At 43.4% G+C, this 16,583-nt stretch overlaps 1 protein-coding gene across 2 annotated transcripts in view; it reads right to left on the reverse strand.

Moving 5' to 3' along the window:
• RBM39 (RNA binding motif protein 39) overlaps positions 1-16,583 on the reverse strand; it is a 47,992-nt gene that overhangs the window by 7,645 nt on the left and 23,764 nt on the right. Inside the window, exons 10-14 of one of the 2 annotated variants that reach the window (XM_090020981.1) lie at positions 11,434-11,499; positions 8,470-8,674; positions 8,092-8,169; positions 1,869-1,901; positions 141-216 (exon numbers count right to left, since the gene is read on the reverse strand). In XM_090020981.1, coding sequence (XP_089877107.1) covers positions 141-216; positions 1,869-1,901; positions 8,092-8,169; positions 8,470-8,674; positions 11,434-11,499 — 458 coding nt within the window. The other variant, XM_090020982.1, reaches the window with a different exon arrangement.

Below are 16,583 nucleotides of genomic sequence, written 5' to 3' on the forward strand. Positions count from 1 at the left end.
ACACAGACACAGTGGCATTTCATTTTAAGCCCAAAAAAAAAGTAGATTTTTTTTTAAAATCAGAGAATTTGGGGGTTGTTTAAAAATCCAAAATTCTCTGATTTTAAAACAGAAAGCCAGGACCCCAGGTAATCACTTACGTTTGAGGGTTAAACATATTGGAGAGCTGGAAGCATTGTGTTGCAAGTGGTTGTACAGAAGCAGCTGCAGCCAAAACTAATTGAAGGAAAAAAAAAAAAAAAGGGACAAAGCTATTCTATGATCCAAGTATTTTCTGCATAAAATTCAGTTTAGGTAAGACTATTTCAATACGTACTTCCCGAGTATGATATTTAGATGGAACCATATTGTTATTCAGATGCAGAGGCAAGAGCAGAGCTAAGTGCAGTTGCTTATCCACATCAGACAACCAAGTCAGTGGTGGAAAAGGAAACAGAACTCATAACATTCAATGTTCTTCTTTTTAATAAAATCTACCACTCACAAAGTGAGACTGATTTGTTTTTAAATTTTGTGGAGCCACTCTGGTTAACATTCTAGACATGCTGAACCAAGTAACTAAAAAAATGTGAACTGTAACTATAAAAAACAAACAAACAAACAAACAAAAAACCAACAACCCCCCCACATCTTTTCTGAAAGGTTATAACTGAATAAAACTAGGCTGCACCTATTCCAGAAGTAAACTGGCATGTTCTGACAGAGTTAAATAAATATCGGCTCTGAAATCGCTTAAGTGTAAACTCTGTAATAACACAAATGTTCCTGCTATGTCATAACCACTGAGCTATGAAATCTGCCAAAGTGTAAATAATAATCAAATGCCTTTTAAATGTGAATTATTAAAAAAATTAAAATAAAAATCCAGCCAATTATTTGACTGCCACAAATTGTTCTCTGTAATTAACTGAAGTTTACTTTTCACATGACACTAAGTTCATTTTGGAGTAAAGAGTTTACTATTCAGAAAGCTCACTTGCTTTGTAGGTCAGTGGAAATGCTCAGAGGATGACTTTACCAAAGTTACAGAAAAATGTCATAACTGATTTCAGAACAAGAATCTAGGAATCTTACTCTGGGATGTGTTGTTTACAAGTCTCCCCCTCTAAAATAGGGACATCCAACTTTTGAGTGGTGGGTGACTGTACAAACTTGAACTACCCCAACCCTAAGCCTCCACACTTGCACAGGATCCCTGGGTCCTCACAGATGCAGATTCCTTTGGCTCCATCAGCCCCATCCCATGGGTGGGAGGAGAAAGTTGAAGGGAGGCAAGTCTAGAGCAGTGGTTTTCAACTTGTGGTCTGCAGACCCCTGGAGTTCTGCAGCCTAAGGGGTCCACAAAAGATTATTATGATCAGAAGTATGTGAATACTCATACTTATAATTTAAAGGGGTCCGCACCTCTATTTGAAATTTCAAAGGGGCCCAACAAATGAAAAAAGGTCACAAACTACGGTCTAGACAGACTCCAGTGGCAGTAGAGTGTTGGGGGAGTTGGGGGGAGGGGGGGAAGCACACCTAGACTGGTAGCCCAAAAGCCACAGGTTGACCCTTTGGCGGGCAGCATGTGGAACACAGGCTTCCAGGTTTAGAGCACGGCTGTCTAATATGGAAGGAGAAACGTTAAAAAAAAGTAGTTTTCCGGTTCATATTAGAGCAACATTTACAGAAGTTCCAGGAAAAAAATTCATGTACATGTGAAATTTCTGCTTTGGAAAGCCATTTTAAATAAACAAATTACAGAATTAATGGCTCCTACAGATATTAAAAATAGTAATTCCTCAGTGTAGGAATAGCTTTCCATCGATATAACAAATCCCAGTCTGAAAGAACCAATGAACCCCCACTTGACAACTACAGCTTACCTTCATTCTGCTGGGAAAGTCTGGTTTGTAAATCTAAAGAAGAGTGCATATAAAAAGTTAAAAAGAGCATCAAGGACACTACACTAGATATTTAGCTACCTGCCCAAATCTCTAAAACCAGCTTGGATAGATCTCTTATACATACAATCTTCCCACTTCACCCCACATTCTATAAAACTGTACATATGCATTCATTCAAGTAGAGAAAGCATTTCAAAGCTTTTATCACATTGGGTTGCACTCAGATAATGTAGAAGAGGCTATCAAATTCCAATTCAACCACACAAACTGTTTTTGTATCAGTCAGCATTGTGAGAATTAATTCTGCTGCTCAACCACCATCACTTTAACAGTAAAATGAGGAAAGTAATTAATGTAAACAGAGTCAGCTTCACCCCTTCCTCCCCCACAATCAAGATACATTAATCCACACAAAACACAAGAAAGTATTCAACTAGGGCAGACTTTTATATCGACAAATTTCCTGACTTCAGAGTTAGACCAAAAGATTCAACAGGGTACAAGAAGCTTAAAAAGACAATGTACAGAATAAATGACTTGTAACAGTTTCTTTCTGAAGTCAGGAAGTGTTAAACCTTTAGGACACATAAGCCACTTTTCTAAGCAGCTTACTCTAAGGCACCTATTGATGTTCTCATCTAGATGAATATAGCCCAGAAAGTGCATTAAACTGAGGAAGCTTCTGGCAACAATGAAAACAGTCATGTCAGAGTTTATTACTCTCTCTCCAACAGAGAACTGAACAATTACTATTTTGAGTAAGATTCTCAGAGGCTACGCCCTGGTCCACAGCAATCCAATTATTTTAAGGTTAGAACAAGTAAAAGAGTCACCTTGAAAAAGAGGTACGAGTATCTCTGGCATCTGGACCAAGTTTTTTTTTGTTTGTTTGTTTTTTTTAAGGATGTTTTCACCTTGTTTTGAGCAGGGAACAATCTGCCCTAAAGATAGGAAAAACTACCTTACGGTATGCTCTCTGTAAAGCCATATGAAGTTTATGAGGGTTCGGGCCACTCTACAAACAATTAGTAAGGCCAATACTCACATATACAAGCACCAGCTAGTTGATTAAGTTGTCTGCCTTGATTGTTTTTGTTTGTTATTTTGATTTTTCCTACATTATTCCAATCCAACTGGGACAAAAAAAGCCCACTCAACCCACTCCAATTCTGACATACAGAAGTCCCCTGTGATAAACCCACCTTAGCTCTAAACAGTTGAAGATCCTATAGAACATTTGGTGCAAAGGTTAGCTACCAGCTGACTAATTCCTTTGCACCACTTCTGACAGGTTCAGACAAAAGAGAATCAAGTTATAGCAATGAGTTTCACAGGTGAATTTTGTGCTGTATAAAAACACGCAAACTTTAAAACCTTGCTACTTTTAATATTAAATTGTACAACTGCATTTAAGTACAATTGAGAACAGTTACTTAGATACCGAATTAGATTTGCGTATTGTAGAATTGTAGATTATAGGCATTTGTATTGAAAAGACAAGTAATACTAGTCCAAGTGCATTTTGAAGAGAGACAAATGAATTAAGTTTGTTCTAACTGGATCTTTAGCATTTTCATTAATGGGAAATGCATAGCAAATCTTTAGTAAAAAAAAGAATTCTCAAGTTTCAAAAATAGTTATATTTCAATGCAATATTAATGATGGTTGTCACCACTATTCTGTATAATCCTTACCATATCCTGTATTAAGCCCCTGTGTTCCACTAGCCTCTTTAGACATTATACTATTGTTTCGGTATAATGAAAGGGGCATGGGATGACAAGCCAGTAACTTCTAACACTTGCATTACAGCAGTGCCCCAAAGACTCCTCTGATGCTGGGAGTTTTACAAGATCAGGACCATTTAGAGAACAACAATGGACTGGAATACGTTTTCATGTAAGTTAATTGACAACTGCCATATTGTTACACATGTTGCTTGTTTTAATAAAGATATTTTAATGGTGACAGATTAGGTAAGCAGGAATAAACTGAAATGGAGAGTTGAGAGCGGGATAGGGGAAAAAGGGGACCGTTTCATCCTATCACCTGCTTAGCTAAGACCAGTTTTGTTTTCATAAGGCAAGTCTTGGTCAGGGGAGATTTGAAATGGGATACAGAAGTAGTTGCACAAATGTTCCCCAAGCTTCCTCCTCCAAAGCACCATGTACAAAAAGTCGCATGGGAAAAAGGATAAAGTGCTGGATACAGTAACTGACTGGTGAGTAATAAAAGGGTAGCAATGCCAAGTAAAAGCAAGTGTCACTACTACAAACAACTACTTGCATTTTCGCGCACACAGCCCGCACACTGATATAACCCGCAACAATGTATAACCCGCGGAAAATTGTATTTTCATAAAACAGTCCATGTATAGACCGCACCCATGTATTCCCTGCACCTGATAGTGCAAGCTCTGCTGGGCACAGCTGCCAGAGCTAATTGGTGCTAATTGCTACAGGGGAGGGGATGGATGAGGAGCTGCAAGCAGGAGGGAGGCAGCCCGGCTCCTCGCTGCCAGCCATGCTCAATCCTGCCAGGGCTCACTGCCGCTGTGACATCAGACCGCAGCCGGGGATGGGCTATGCTGTTCTAAAGACCCTGCATTACCTGCAACGTGTATAGCCCACTGATTATATGCGTGAAAATACGGTAATCTATGAGATAAGGAAAGCCTATGTTACGAAGGATTTAAAGCATTAAAGAGAAGCCTGTATATGAGGTGGCAGGGTGGATAAAAATCTATTAAAAAAAAAAAAAAAATCAGCTTTTTTTACTTGTGTTTTTAAAAAATTTTTTAAAGAGGCTTTTAAAAAACCAACCTATGTAACAACACTTTTAGTTTAAAATATGTTAGAGCTCAAAGATATCATCATGGAATAGGGATTATAACTTCTAATTATATACTATTTGAGAGAATACCTTCATGTAACCTTTTTAGAAAAGTTTTATAAACAGGTCATAACAGGCCATGGACTATATTAGAGGCTCAATCTCACAGGGTTCTCAGAGGCACCTCTATAGATTAATAAAGATTAAAGAAAATCACTCTACCTAATGGGACTCACTGCTCAAATCCAGAAGATCCCATTAAGCATCTCAAAGTTCCCCAGCTGAAAACCAGGAGCAATGGTCATAAATTCCTTTTAGACTGGATAAGGAAAAACTTCTTTATGGTTCTCATGAGATCCTTTTCCTGCCCTAAACTTCTATGAATCTCTGTGATGCTTAGTTTCAAGTTTTCAAATCAGATGCATCTCTCCAGAGAGAACACCCTTGTTAACAGCAGTATATGGAGATGAGAAAAAACAGACCTGATTACCAGGGATCCTGGTTTTATCTGATAAAAAGGCCTTTTTTTTTTTTTTTTTAAATATACACACAATTTTTATTTATTTATTTATTTATTTTTTAAGTCAGAGAAAATCAGGATCCTTGGTAATCAAGTCTGGTTTTCCTCATCTCCATATAATCCCTATTGCACGATGAGATAGACAGATGGATAGATATGACAGAGTTTAAAGATATATATATTAAACTGAATCTTAGTTTATACTAATCTATATCTTAAACTAAAACTCTCTCTCAGAGAGGGAGAGATTTCATTTTGATCACAGAAAGATGTCGATTTGGAGTTACTTTTTTTAACCCAGAAATTGAGCATTTTTATTCATTTTAAGTCAGAGAAAACCAGGATCCCTGATTACCTACCCATCAGCCCTACTGTGTCTCTGCAAGTTCGTGTGCACAGATCAAGCCTTTACCTCTCTCTAAAAGTGCAAAGTTTCAAGATGTTAAATGAAGTAGAACAGGAGTGGATAATTAGTTCGGGCAGAGGGCCACTTACGCAGTTTTGGCAGGCTGTGGAGGGCTGCATGGGTAACCCCACCCCTGAACAGGTGCGCCACCCACCCCCTGGTCACCATCTTGGGACCAGCATCCCAGTGTCTTGGAACTAATGTCCCAGGGCCAGCACCGGTGGGGCCCAAAGTGGGGGCTGTGGAGCCAGGTTGGGCTGCACCACCAGGGAGAGGGGGGAGCTTCCCCGGCTCCACAGAGCCCCTGCCAGCTAGGACCCCATGCTCTTGCCACCCTGCTCTGGGCCCTGCCAGCACGGACCTCATGCTCCAGCTGGCTCCCCACCCACTCACTCCCAGTGCCCCCAGCCCCACAGTACAAGCGGGGGGCAGCACACAGCCCTGACCCTCTGCTTGCCAGCAGGAAAGAAGCTGGTGCTGAGTATGGGGAAAAGCGGCCCCTTGCCCACCCCATGGCCGGCACTCCCTGCTGCAGCTGCTTGCAGACCATCTGGTGCCGTCTGGAGCAGGCACAGGCAGCCCCATGTGGGCTGCAAGCAGCTTCAACATGGGATACTGGCCACCCGGTGAGCGAGGGGCTGCTTTTCCCTGCTCTCAGCACCAGCTTGTAACCCGGCCCCTGCTGCCAGCGGCGCCGGGTTACAAGGTGGTGCCGAGCACAAGGAAGGGGGGAAGCAGCCCCTTGCCCGCCCCATGCTGCAGCTGCTTGCAGCCGGCCTGGGGCTGCCTGTGCCTGCTCTGGACAGCTCCATGTGGGCTGTGAGCACCTGCAGCAGGGAGCACTGGCCATGGGGCAGGCAAGGGGCTGCTATTCTCCGTGCAGGGGGGGAAAAGCAGCCTCCCCTGCCCCATGGCCAGCGCTCCCTGCTGCAGCTGCTTGCAGCCTGCATAGGGCTACCTGGAGCAGGCACAGACAGCCCCACACGGGCTGCACGCAGCTGCAGCACAGGGCGCCAGCCACGGGGCAGGGAAGGAGCTGCTCCTCCCCCCTTCTCCCCTCCACTTACCTGTGGTTCTGGTGCAGGGCAGCCACATGCTCCCAGGCCAGAAGCCCTGGGAGGGGCTTCTGGCTGGGGGGGGCAGGGCAGGGAGGGGCTGGGCAGGCCCCACTGTTGTTGGAGCCTGCTGGGCTTCTCCTGGGTCCTACTGCCCTTGGTTCCTCTCATTTGACAGGAACCAAGGGCAGAGAAATATTAATTTTCTGTATTTTTTAGGGGCCCCGCAGGCCAGATAGAATGGCCTTGCAGACCGAATCTGGCCCATGGGCCATACTTTGCCCACCCCTGAAATAGAGGATTGTTGGGGGTGGAACAAATCTGGGCAAGGAGAAGGAGCCTGGAAATTAATGCAAGGAAGGAGGGGGCAGTAGAAACAAAAGAAAAAATGTTTTGAGCAGACTACTCCAGAAGTCTTAAGAGATATGTTTCTGAGTATAGCCTCTCCATTGATTTGAGATCTAGTGAGGGAATGGTACAGTAGAAGGGAACACTTATCATGGCAGCAGGCTTGCCAGGCTGTAAGAAAGATCCTGTCTGGGAATATTTTAATAAAAGTTCTATCAAACAACAAGATTGCACTTTTTGTAGATATCAATGATAAAAAAAAAAGAGGCTCCCTGACCAGTGATTTAAGTTGATTTGATTTAAATCAAATCCACCCTGTGAGGTGGAGTGGAAGCCTACAGTGAAGGGAACTGAATCGGTGTAGTATGGCCCATACAATGATCCTGAAAGATTTCATCAGGAAGATTTTACACCTATTTGTGGGGCACCACAGAACAGACTGGTTTTTGCTTTTTTCTCCCACAGAACATAAAATTGCTTCTCCATTCCTCAGCAAAAGTTGCATAGCTGAGAGATACAGCAAGCCCATTTAACACTAAGAATTGTCTGCAGGAAATGCCGTGTTGGTACGTGGCGTTATTTTTGTAAATATACTACAGGACAACTGAACCACAGTGTAAGTGGACTACATTATGTTATGTTATCCTGGTTGCTGGGTTTGTTGTAGCCGTGTTGATCTAAGGACATAGGCAGGCAAGGTTCTTTGAGTAGATGTGACATCACATCTACTCAAAAAGCCTTGCCTGCCTGTGATCCTGGTTTGTATTTGTCAACCTGATCATGGATTTCAAGAGTTTGATAAATTTACTAGGTTTTTGGTCGTAGCCATGTTGGTCTAATAAATACTAATCAGTCTAATAAAAGGTATCACATCTGCTCAAAAAACCTTGTCTGTTATAATGTACCCGAAATGTAACTTGTATTTTAACCTATTGTAAGCCCCTTTAATTGCAATGTTAAAGCACAAAATAATCAATATTTTTCTTTGCTGAATTTCAAGACTACATCCTAGCTAAAATAACATCAATGTCAAATTCTTACCTGCCACAGCACCAAATGCTAAAGATCCACTCATCTGCAGAGCTTGTTGTGCAGCTGGAGGAATTTGCAAACCAGTACCTGTAATGAAAAGCATAAATATTATCTTGTACTAGTGTCATGCTTTTCATTTGAAAAGAGAACTAGGACACAGACAGTTGCAGAAAGTATTTCTCACTACATATATATGTAACAGTCTATCCAAGGTATTCCTTCTTATACAAATGGAATGCAGTTTACAGCTAAATATTACAGGTAAAAAAAAAATTCTGTTTGGCCTAGTCACCAAGAAGTATTTAAGCAATTGCAATATTATATATATCTATCTATCTATATAGAGAGATATATCTATATCTATAGCCTATTTATTGTCTAACTTACCTTCTGCAAGTCTTGCCATCAACTGTAGGCGCCCAGTTGTTCCCAAGTCAATTCCAGTTCTTTCCAACTCATCACTATCCAAAAATGAACTGGCACTGGAAGCATCTGTGCGTTCAGTTACATGTCCAACTTTCATTGGCCTGCCAGCTAGTTCAAATCCATTCAGTTGTTCCAAGGCCTTTTTAGCACATTCTGAGTCTGAGAACTGTAAAATTTAGCCGCATACAGTCAGCGAATAACACTGTTCATACGACAGAGGTCTGTTTTATCAAATACAATGTCTAAGAGATATACATAAGGGGAAAGGGTGTACCGAAAAGATTTTCTTGGTGGATACTGATACTCGAATATTAACCAGCCATACTGGCCGACACCGATCCTATAGCTGACATTTAATAATAAAGCTTGAACAAGCTTTAGTTGAAGTGCCCCCACTGCCATTTCCAAGCATGGGAACTTTGATACAAGAGACATGTGGCACTTTAATTACAGCAGTTCTTGGAGCCCCCCACTCACCCCACCAGCCTCTATTCCTGGAGCACATGTAAATGTGCCCTATACCACTTGCAGCTCCTGCCCTTAAACCCCAGCCTGGGGGCAGCAGCCTAAGCCCGAGGTTGCCCAGGGCTGGGAAGCTCAGCTCTTCCTGCCCCTCTCCCCAGTCACATCTGTGGCTTTTGGTGCTTTTTACAGTGCCTGCTCTGGCCCCAGCCTGTAGTTTGCATTAGCGCAAGGGACACTGCCGCAGCTGTTCTGCTCCAGCCCAGCCTGCAAGTGAGGGGTTGGGGGCATATCGAGGGTCACCCCAGCTCATGGGAGGGAATCCAGGTGTCTGGGGTCCCCACCATAATTAAATCAAATTGGAGAACTTTATTGGCTACACTGGCCGAAAAAAAGCTGACATGTTAATTTTCCTTTTATCAGTGTTGATCCGATACACAACCAATATAATCAGAGCACTTCTAATAAGAGGCACATTAAAACTTTAAGAGTAATATGTGGGTTTATTTTGAACAAAGAGAGAGATCAGGAAGAATAACAAAGAACAATCAGCTTTGGAGATTTTTAAAAAATTCATAAAGAACCCTAAAAAAAAAAAATCTATATATATAAATCACACGGCTGGAAGGCACATGAAAGACCATCTAATACACATTTGCGGGTGTTCATCAACAGTGCCAGCGCTCAAATTAAATGTTTCAATTGAGAACATGGTTGTAGTTTTCTTTCAGTAATCTGGCAGGCCAGTAATATGGTCTGTGGGCCATATCCAGCCTACCTACTGACTGGATCCAGCTCGTCGGTGGGCACCTGTCAATTGATTGCATCTGGTCTACAGTACCCCTGCAGCTCACTACACAGGGCCAAGCCCTGCCTGCTCCCTCCTGGGGCAGCCCATGCCATGCTCCCACACACACAACTTCCCTGTGGGGCTGCTCTCAGTAAGGCTGCAGCTACTTGGGTACTGCTCACCTCCCCCACCTCCAGAGGTTCCTCCTCCTCTTGCCTCTGCTGCGCTGCTCTGGGCACCAGGAAGTGCACGGAAGTGACACCAGCCACGGGGATGCATGCTGGGATGTATACACCCAGCCAAATGGGGGGGGTGCAGAAGAAGAGCTACATTTGGGGGTTCCTGCCCAGCACACAAGGCTCCAGCTCCAGGCTACCTTCAAACCACTATGCTTGCCTGGCATGATGAGCAGCCACTCATAGGCTGCTGAGTAGGTAGAAGGTGGCCTGGAGCTAGAGCCCCAGGCACAAGGGCAGGAGTCACCTAGCTGCAGCTTCTCCCCCACCTACAGTGGTGCAGCAGGAGGAGGAGCTGCTGGAGGTGGCAGGGAGCTGCAGTCACACTGGGAGCAGCCCCACCAGGAAACTGAAGGGACTGCACCTGTACCGCACCACCCAGGTGAGCTCTACTACCAGGGCTGCCCCTAGGTGGTGGGGGGCAAATTGGGATGACCACCCTGGGCCCCGCAGACAGTGCTGTACAGGCCCCGCTGCCATGCTCTGCTGTTGCTAAATACTGCTGGCTCCAGACACTTACCACCCCCCACCCTCTGCACAGACTGATATGCTCTGGGTCCCACACACCTCTAGGGATGGCTCTGTCTACCACCACCCACTCCAGCACATCCCCAGCTGGCTCACACGGCCTAGCACGTGGGCAGTCCTGCACAGTCCCCACAGCAAATTCCCCGCCACACTACACAAAAGTAAGTCTTTATTGTGAGCTATTATGCAATCACCTCTATATACACTGCTAAAAAACCCACATAAATCAGGACAACAAATATTTCTTGAAATAAAATTAAAATCCATTATAGTAAAAAGTTTGATTTTTAGTATATGATTTTTTAAAATCTGTCTTGGTTGAATTGTTAATGTGTGTGTAGCCCTTGACAGCTCAACAAAACTCATTAAGTGGTCCTCTAGCCAAAGTAATTGCTCACCCCTGCCCTAGAGCCATGTACATCATGAATCCCAGCTGTGAGATCACCCTTCTTTCAGGGGCATTTGAAGCATCCGAGATCATGGATCATCTAGGAGTTCAGGGGACAGTGGTTGCCACAGAAAGCCCTAATTTCTGGAATCTGATTTCCCCAAAGACTAAACTTGCTAGTCTTCAGAGCCTAGTGCAAAACCAATGTTCATTCAAGCTTTGCCTGCAAAGTGATGCCTGAATGTTTAACAATACTAATAAAAAAAAAATCCATTAATTTAATTATGGTACTTCTCTCTGACTTATTAATTATCTAACCATGATGGCTGCAGACACCAGGAATAGCCAGCAGAAAACAGATCACACCTATATCTGCTGAGTAAACAATATTACTATGGATTGCCATACTGGTGCCTACACTTCTGAGAGTACAAACTAGATCCTCCTTGGGATGAGCCCTTTGAATGCCACAAATGTTTTTAAGCAATGGATTTCTACTTGAACACATTTTTTGATCATACCGTTATAAATCCATATCCTTTGGAGCGTCCAGTTTCACTATCCATCATCAGCTGAATGCTTTCAATCTAAAAACAAAGTGTTAAACTTAATTACCACACTTTAAAACCTAAAACAAGTAACTTCATTTACTTTTTCCTTCACTTATGCTGTGGCATGTTTCAGAGACAATACAAGGGTGTAGCACCACTCAGATACATGGATTATACTCATGCATGTAACTAATGAAGAAAGTTTTACTATTTCCCCATTGCTTTAAGAAAAAAAATTCTGTTAAAGTTAAGAAAATGTGGAGTTCACCAAGTACTGTGGTTCCTTCTTGGGTTCCCCTAACAAAATCATTAAAAAATTACTTACAAAGGATGATCAGTTAAAATATGCTGAGTAACTGATACAAGTATTAGAAGGATTTTGAAGAACTGAAACCAAACAAGAGAATTCTCCCTCCCAGTACTCCAGACTTAATAAATAAATAAATAAATAAAAATCTCAGAGCTCATCTCAGGACACAGATGGATATAACAACTGTAGTCATGTCAAAAGGTTACCAAAACAGGTTGTCACAATGCAACGGTTACATTTGCATAGTTCTGTAGCAAAACCACTACAACGTTATTAGGGTTAAGGTGAAGTTAGGTTAAGTAACTTTATCAATATAGGATTCATGCAGATGTAGACTGTTCAGGATGGGCAACTATTTTCCTGCTGCGGAAAAGAGAGCGATATCTCAATAGCTTACAGAGACTTATCACCCTTCTTGAAAATAGTCACAATGTTGGCATTCCTCAGGTCCCCAGGGATCTCTTTGTTGTTCCAAATTCATAGAATAAAATTCAGGTCTTAGTACCAGTTCCTCACTACCAGCCTTGTATATTTCAGCAGATGTACTATCTCCTCCAGCAGCCTTGTTCTTGGTATCCTTGATGGGACAGACGTTTAAAGTAGGAGGGTTGGCAAAGGATCAGTGTTGCACGGGATGGACTTGATGGTAGTATCTATCATGGTTCACTGATGGTTAAGGAGTCCCTCAAAGTGCTTTTTTTTTTTTTTTCTATGCAGGCTGGATCTGTAGTCATCTGGCCTGCAAGGCTGCCCACAGGCCAGAAATTTGGCAGTGGGACAAACAGTGGCTGTTGCACCTCCTGAAGCCACAACAATTAATGCCGCCCTACCCCAAATTTCTGGTCTCAGGGACCTTGCCTTGTGGATTGGCCCCCACACTTCCAGATCTGGCCATGTGGAGCCAGATGAGTTTGACACGTCCACCGTAATCCTCTGATTTCAGCAGCTATGCTCTGGTTACTCTTGGTTTCCTTGATGGCGCACTAGACTTTTCCTAGGAGAGTTGGTGAGGGATCCCCTTTTCAGGGTATTGGGATTTCAATGGTGGTATCAGACTCACAAAACTGCCTTCTACCTCTTGGGGAAGAAGTCCTGTTGGAATCTCCACATGGCTTTAGACAGTCCTGTGGGGCAACTGACATGATTTTTGTTGCCCATCAGGTCCAAGGAAAGTAGAGGGAACAACATAAGGGGCTGGCCTTCACTGACCTCATCAAAGCCTTCAATTCCATGAATTGTGAAGCTTTGTTGAAAGTATTGGCCAGATTTGGATATTCTGAAAAGTACAGCTAGGTTCCGAGGCTCCTCCATGACTGCCACCATTCTTTGTAGTGGATTGAGATAGATGCATCTCATCTGAATTGGGCTCAAGCAAGGGTTCAGAAATTGACCCAACTCCGTTTTCCATTTTTTTTGATAGGTCATCCTGGTTCTCATTAAGGACCACCTTCCTTTTGGAACTGACACTGAATACTGAACAGATGGAGGGCTCTTAAATGCGACTCTCCTCCCATTGTCTTTATTCATTGTGATGTCTGGAAAGGCACCAAGATCCAGGTCTACAATGCAGGCATCATCCCCATCCTCTATGGATATGAAACATGGGTGACCTACCATTGTCATCTCAGCAGCCCGGAGCCAACAATGTCTCCAGAAAAATCACCTGCATCTAATGGGAAGACTCCCACACAAATGATAGCATCCTTGCTGAAGTCAAATGCTACCAGCCTTGAGTCATTGATCCTCGAGCACCAATTTCACCGGAACGGACATTGTGTGTGGATTCATAGAATCAGAGAAAGCTAGTGTTGGAAGGGACCTCAAAGCAAAACCATCCCCAACTACATCATTCCAACCAAAGCTCTGTCTAGCTCTGTTCACCTCCCAAGGATGGAGCTTCCACTGCCTCACTGGATTACCTGTTCCACTGTTTTACTACCCTCCTAGGTGAGAAAAATTCTTCCTAATATTGAACCTAAACTTTCCTTGCTGCAACCTGAGACCATTGTTCTGTCATCTACCACCACTGAGAACAGTCTAGCTCCATTCTCTTTCGAACACCCCTTTAGACAGTTGAAAGCTGCTATTAAATCCCTTCTTAGTCTCCTCTTCTCAAGACTAAATAAGCCCAGTTCCCTCAGTCTTCAATCATAACCCATGTCCCCCAGTCCCCTCACCATTTTTGTTGGCCTCTGCTGGACTGACTCCTATTTGTTCATGTCCTTTCTGTAGCAGGGGCCCAAAACTGAACACAGTACTCCAGATGTGGCCTCACCAGGGAAGAAGAGGACAATAATCACTTCCCATTACCCACTGGCAACACACCCAGTATGCCATTAGCCTTCTTGGGAAGGTCACACTGCTGGCTCACATTCAGCCTATGGTTCACTGTAACCCCCAGGTCCTTTTCTGCAGAGCTGCTGCCCCAGCCTGTACTGGTGCAGGGGATTGTTCCATCCTAGGTGCAGGACTCTGCACTTGCCTTTACTGAACTCAAGAAATTTCTTTTGGATCAATCCTCCAATTTGTCTAAGTCATTCTGACTCCTAGCCTTCAGCATATCTGCTACTTCTCCCCCAGCTTGGTGTCATCTGCAAACTAGCTGACGGTGCAGTCTATACCTTCTTCCAGGTCATTGATGAAGACACTGAACAAAACTGGCTCCACAACTGACCCCTGGAGTGCTCCACGACTGACTGGCTGCCAACTAGACATCAAGCCATTGACTACAACCCTCTGAGTCCAATGCTCCAGCCAATTTTCTGTCCATCTTACAGTCCATTCATCTAGCTCATACTTCCTTAGCTTGCCTGCGAGAATGCTGTGGGAGACTGTATCAAAAGCCTTGCTAAAAATTAAAGTGCATCACATTCACCGATTTCCCTGAATCCAGAGCCAGTTACCTCATCACAGAAGGCAACCGGGTTAGTCAGGTATGATTTGCCTTTGGTGAATCTATACTGAACTGTTCTTACATCACCTTCTCCTCCAAGTGGTTAAAAATGGATTCTTTTGAGGATCTGCTCTATGATTTTTCCAGGGATTAAGGTAAGGCTGATTGATCTGTAGTTCCCTGAATCCTCCTCCTTTCCTCTCAAAGATGGGCACTGTTTGCCTTTTTTCAATCATCCAGGACCTCTCCTGATCACCATAAGTTTTCAAAGATGATGACCAATGACTCTGCAATCACATCAGCCAACTCCCTCAGCACCCTCAGGTGCATCCCATCTGGCCCCAGGGACTTAGAAAAGCTGGACATGTAAAGTACAGGCAGTCCTTGACTTACAACATTTCGAGTTACGTTTTGCACTTACATTTATAAATTGACACCGTTTCAATTTTTTGATGTCAGTTTTGATTTACAACGCTTGATCTGATGCGACGCCACACCATCGAACAAGTTCACCATGTCACTCATCTCCATGGAGAACATCTGTCCAAACTTTCTTGGACACTTCCTTTAAGAAAGCAGACAAGACTCCAGAAAAACTTACAGCCAAGACTCCCGAGAAGACTCCAGCCAAGAGCCCTTCAAAAAGTCCAGCAAAGTCACCTCAAAGAAGTTCTTCTAAATCAATATGATTGCTATTTATGATATAAATACATTAATGTAGCCATGTTACTCATCTATAGTTAACAGAGTACAAAATTCTGGGGGTATTTTTGGTGAAAATAGGGTATCAGGCCTTGGTTTAGAACCAATCCCCCATTTAATAACATTCTTATAATAAAATCGGTTCCAAGTTACAACATTTCAACTTGAAGACACGGTTTTCAAGAACCAATTGTGTCGCAAGTCTAAGGACTGCCTGTAGTCTCTAACCTATTCTTTTACCACTGAGGGCTGCTCACCCCTTTCCCAAAAACTGTGCTACCTGGTGTAGTAGTCTTGAAGCTGATCTTGCCTGTGAAAGCACTGAGCACCTTCAGCCTTTTCTGCATCATGGCACAAGGTTGCCTCCCCCATTTAGCAAGGGACCCACACTTTCTCTGATCCTCCTCTTGCTACCAACACTTGTACAAAAACCTTTCACATCCCTTGCTAGCTGCAATTCCTACTGCGCTCTGGCCTTCCAGACTTTAACCCTGCATACCTGAGCAATTCTTCCCTAGTTATATGTCCAAGTTTCCACTTCCTTTTTGTGATTTAGCTTCCTGAAGAGTTCCCTGCTAAGCCAAGCTGGTCTTTTGCTATACTTGCTAGCCTTCCTGCACATCAGGATGATTTGTTCCTGCACTGAGTCATCTTTGAGGTACAGCCAGCTCTCCTGGACTTCTCTCCCCCTCAGTTTGGCTTTCCAGGGGATCTGTCTGCTCTTCTGAAGTCCAGAAACTGCTTAAATCTACTCCCAAAACAAGTGTTCTCTCAGCCTAGTTAGACTGAGATCTTGTAGCATTTTCTCTGGCCACTACAAGGATATATTGAAGGCATCTCTCAAGAAAACAGATGCTGAAATAAAAAGGTGGTAGAAACTAGCTACTAATGGACTCCAATGGTTCCACAGCCCATTTCAAGTCAAATCATCGTGTTTTTGAAGCAGATAAGAGTGCAATGGATGGAAAAGGAAAGAACTCTAGGCCTACTCTGTCCTACAGAAAGACCTGTAACTTCTGTGGACAGGTCCCTCTCTCAAGGACTCTTACGTCATCTGAAGACACATCTGTGAACCATGGTAGAGATCATGCTCAAACAGAGTGCCACCAACAATGATGGAGGGATAACAACTGCATCTTAACAGCTGCTGTATACTCCCAAGCAGCAGCTTTTTGCCCCTTCTAAAGCAACTAAAATGGACATGTGTCTATATCC

The sequence above is a fragment of the Crocodylus siamensis genome, chromosome 10 (assembly GCF_052110815.1).
Source record: "Crocodylus siamensis isolate JL-2025a chromosome 10, ASM5211081v1, whole genome shotgun sequence".
Taxonomy (NCBI): Eukaryota; Metazoa; Chordata; order Crocodylia; family Crocodylidae; genus Crocodylus; species Crocodylus siamensis.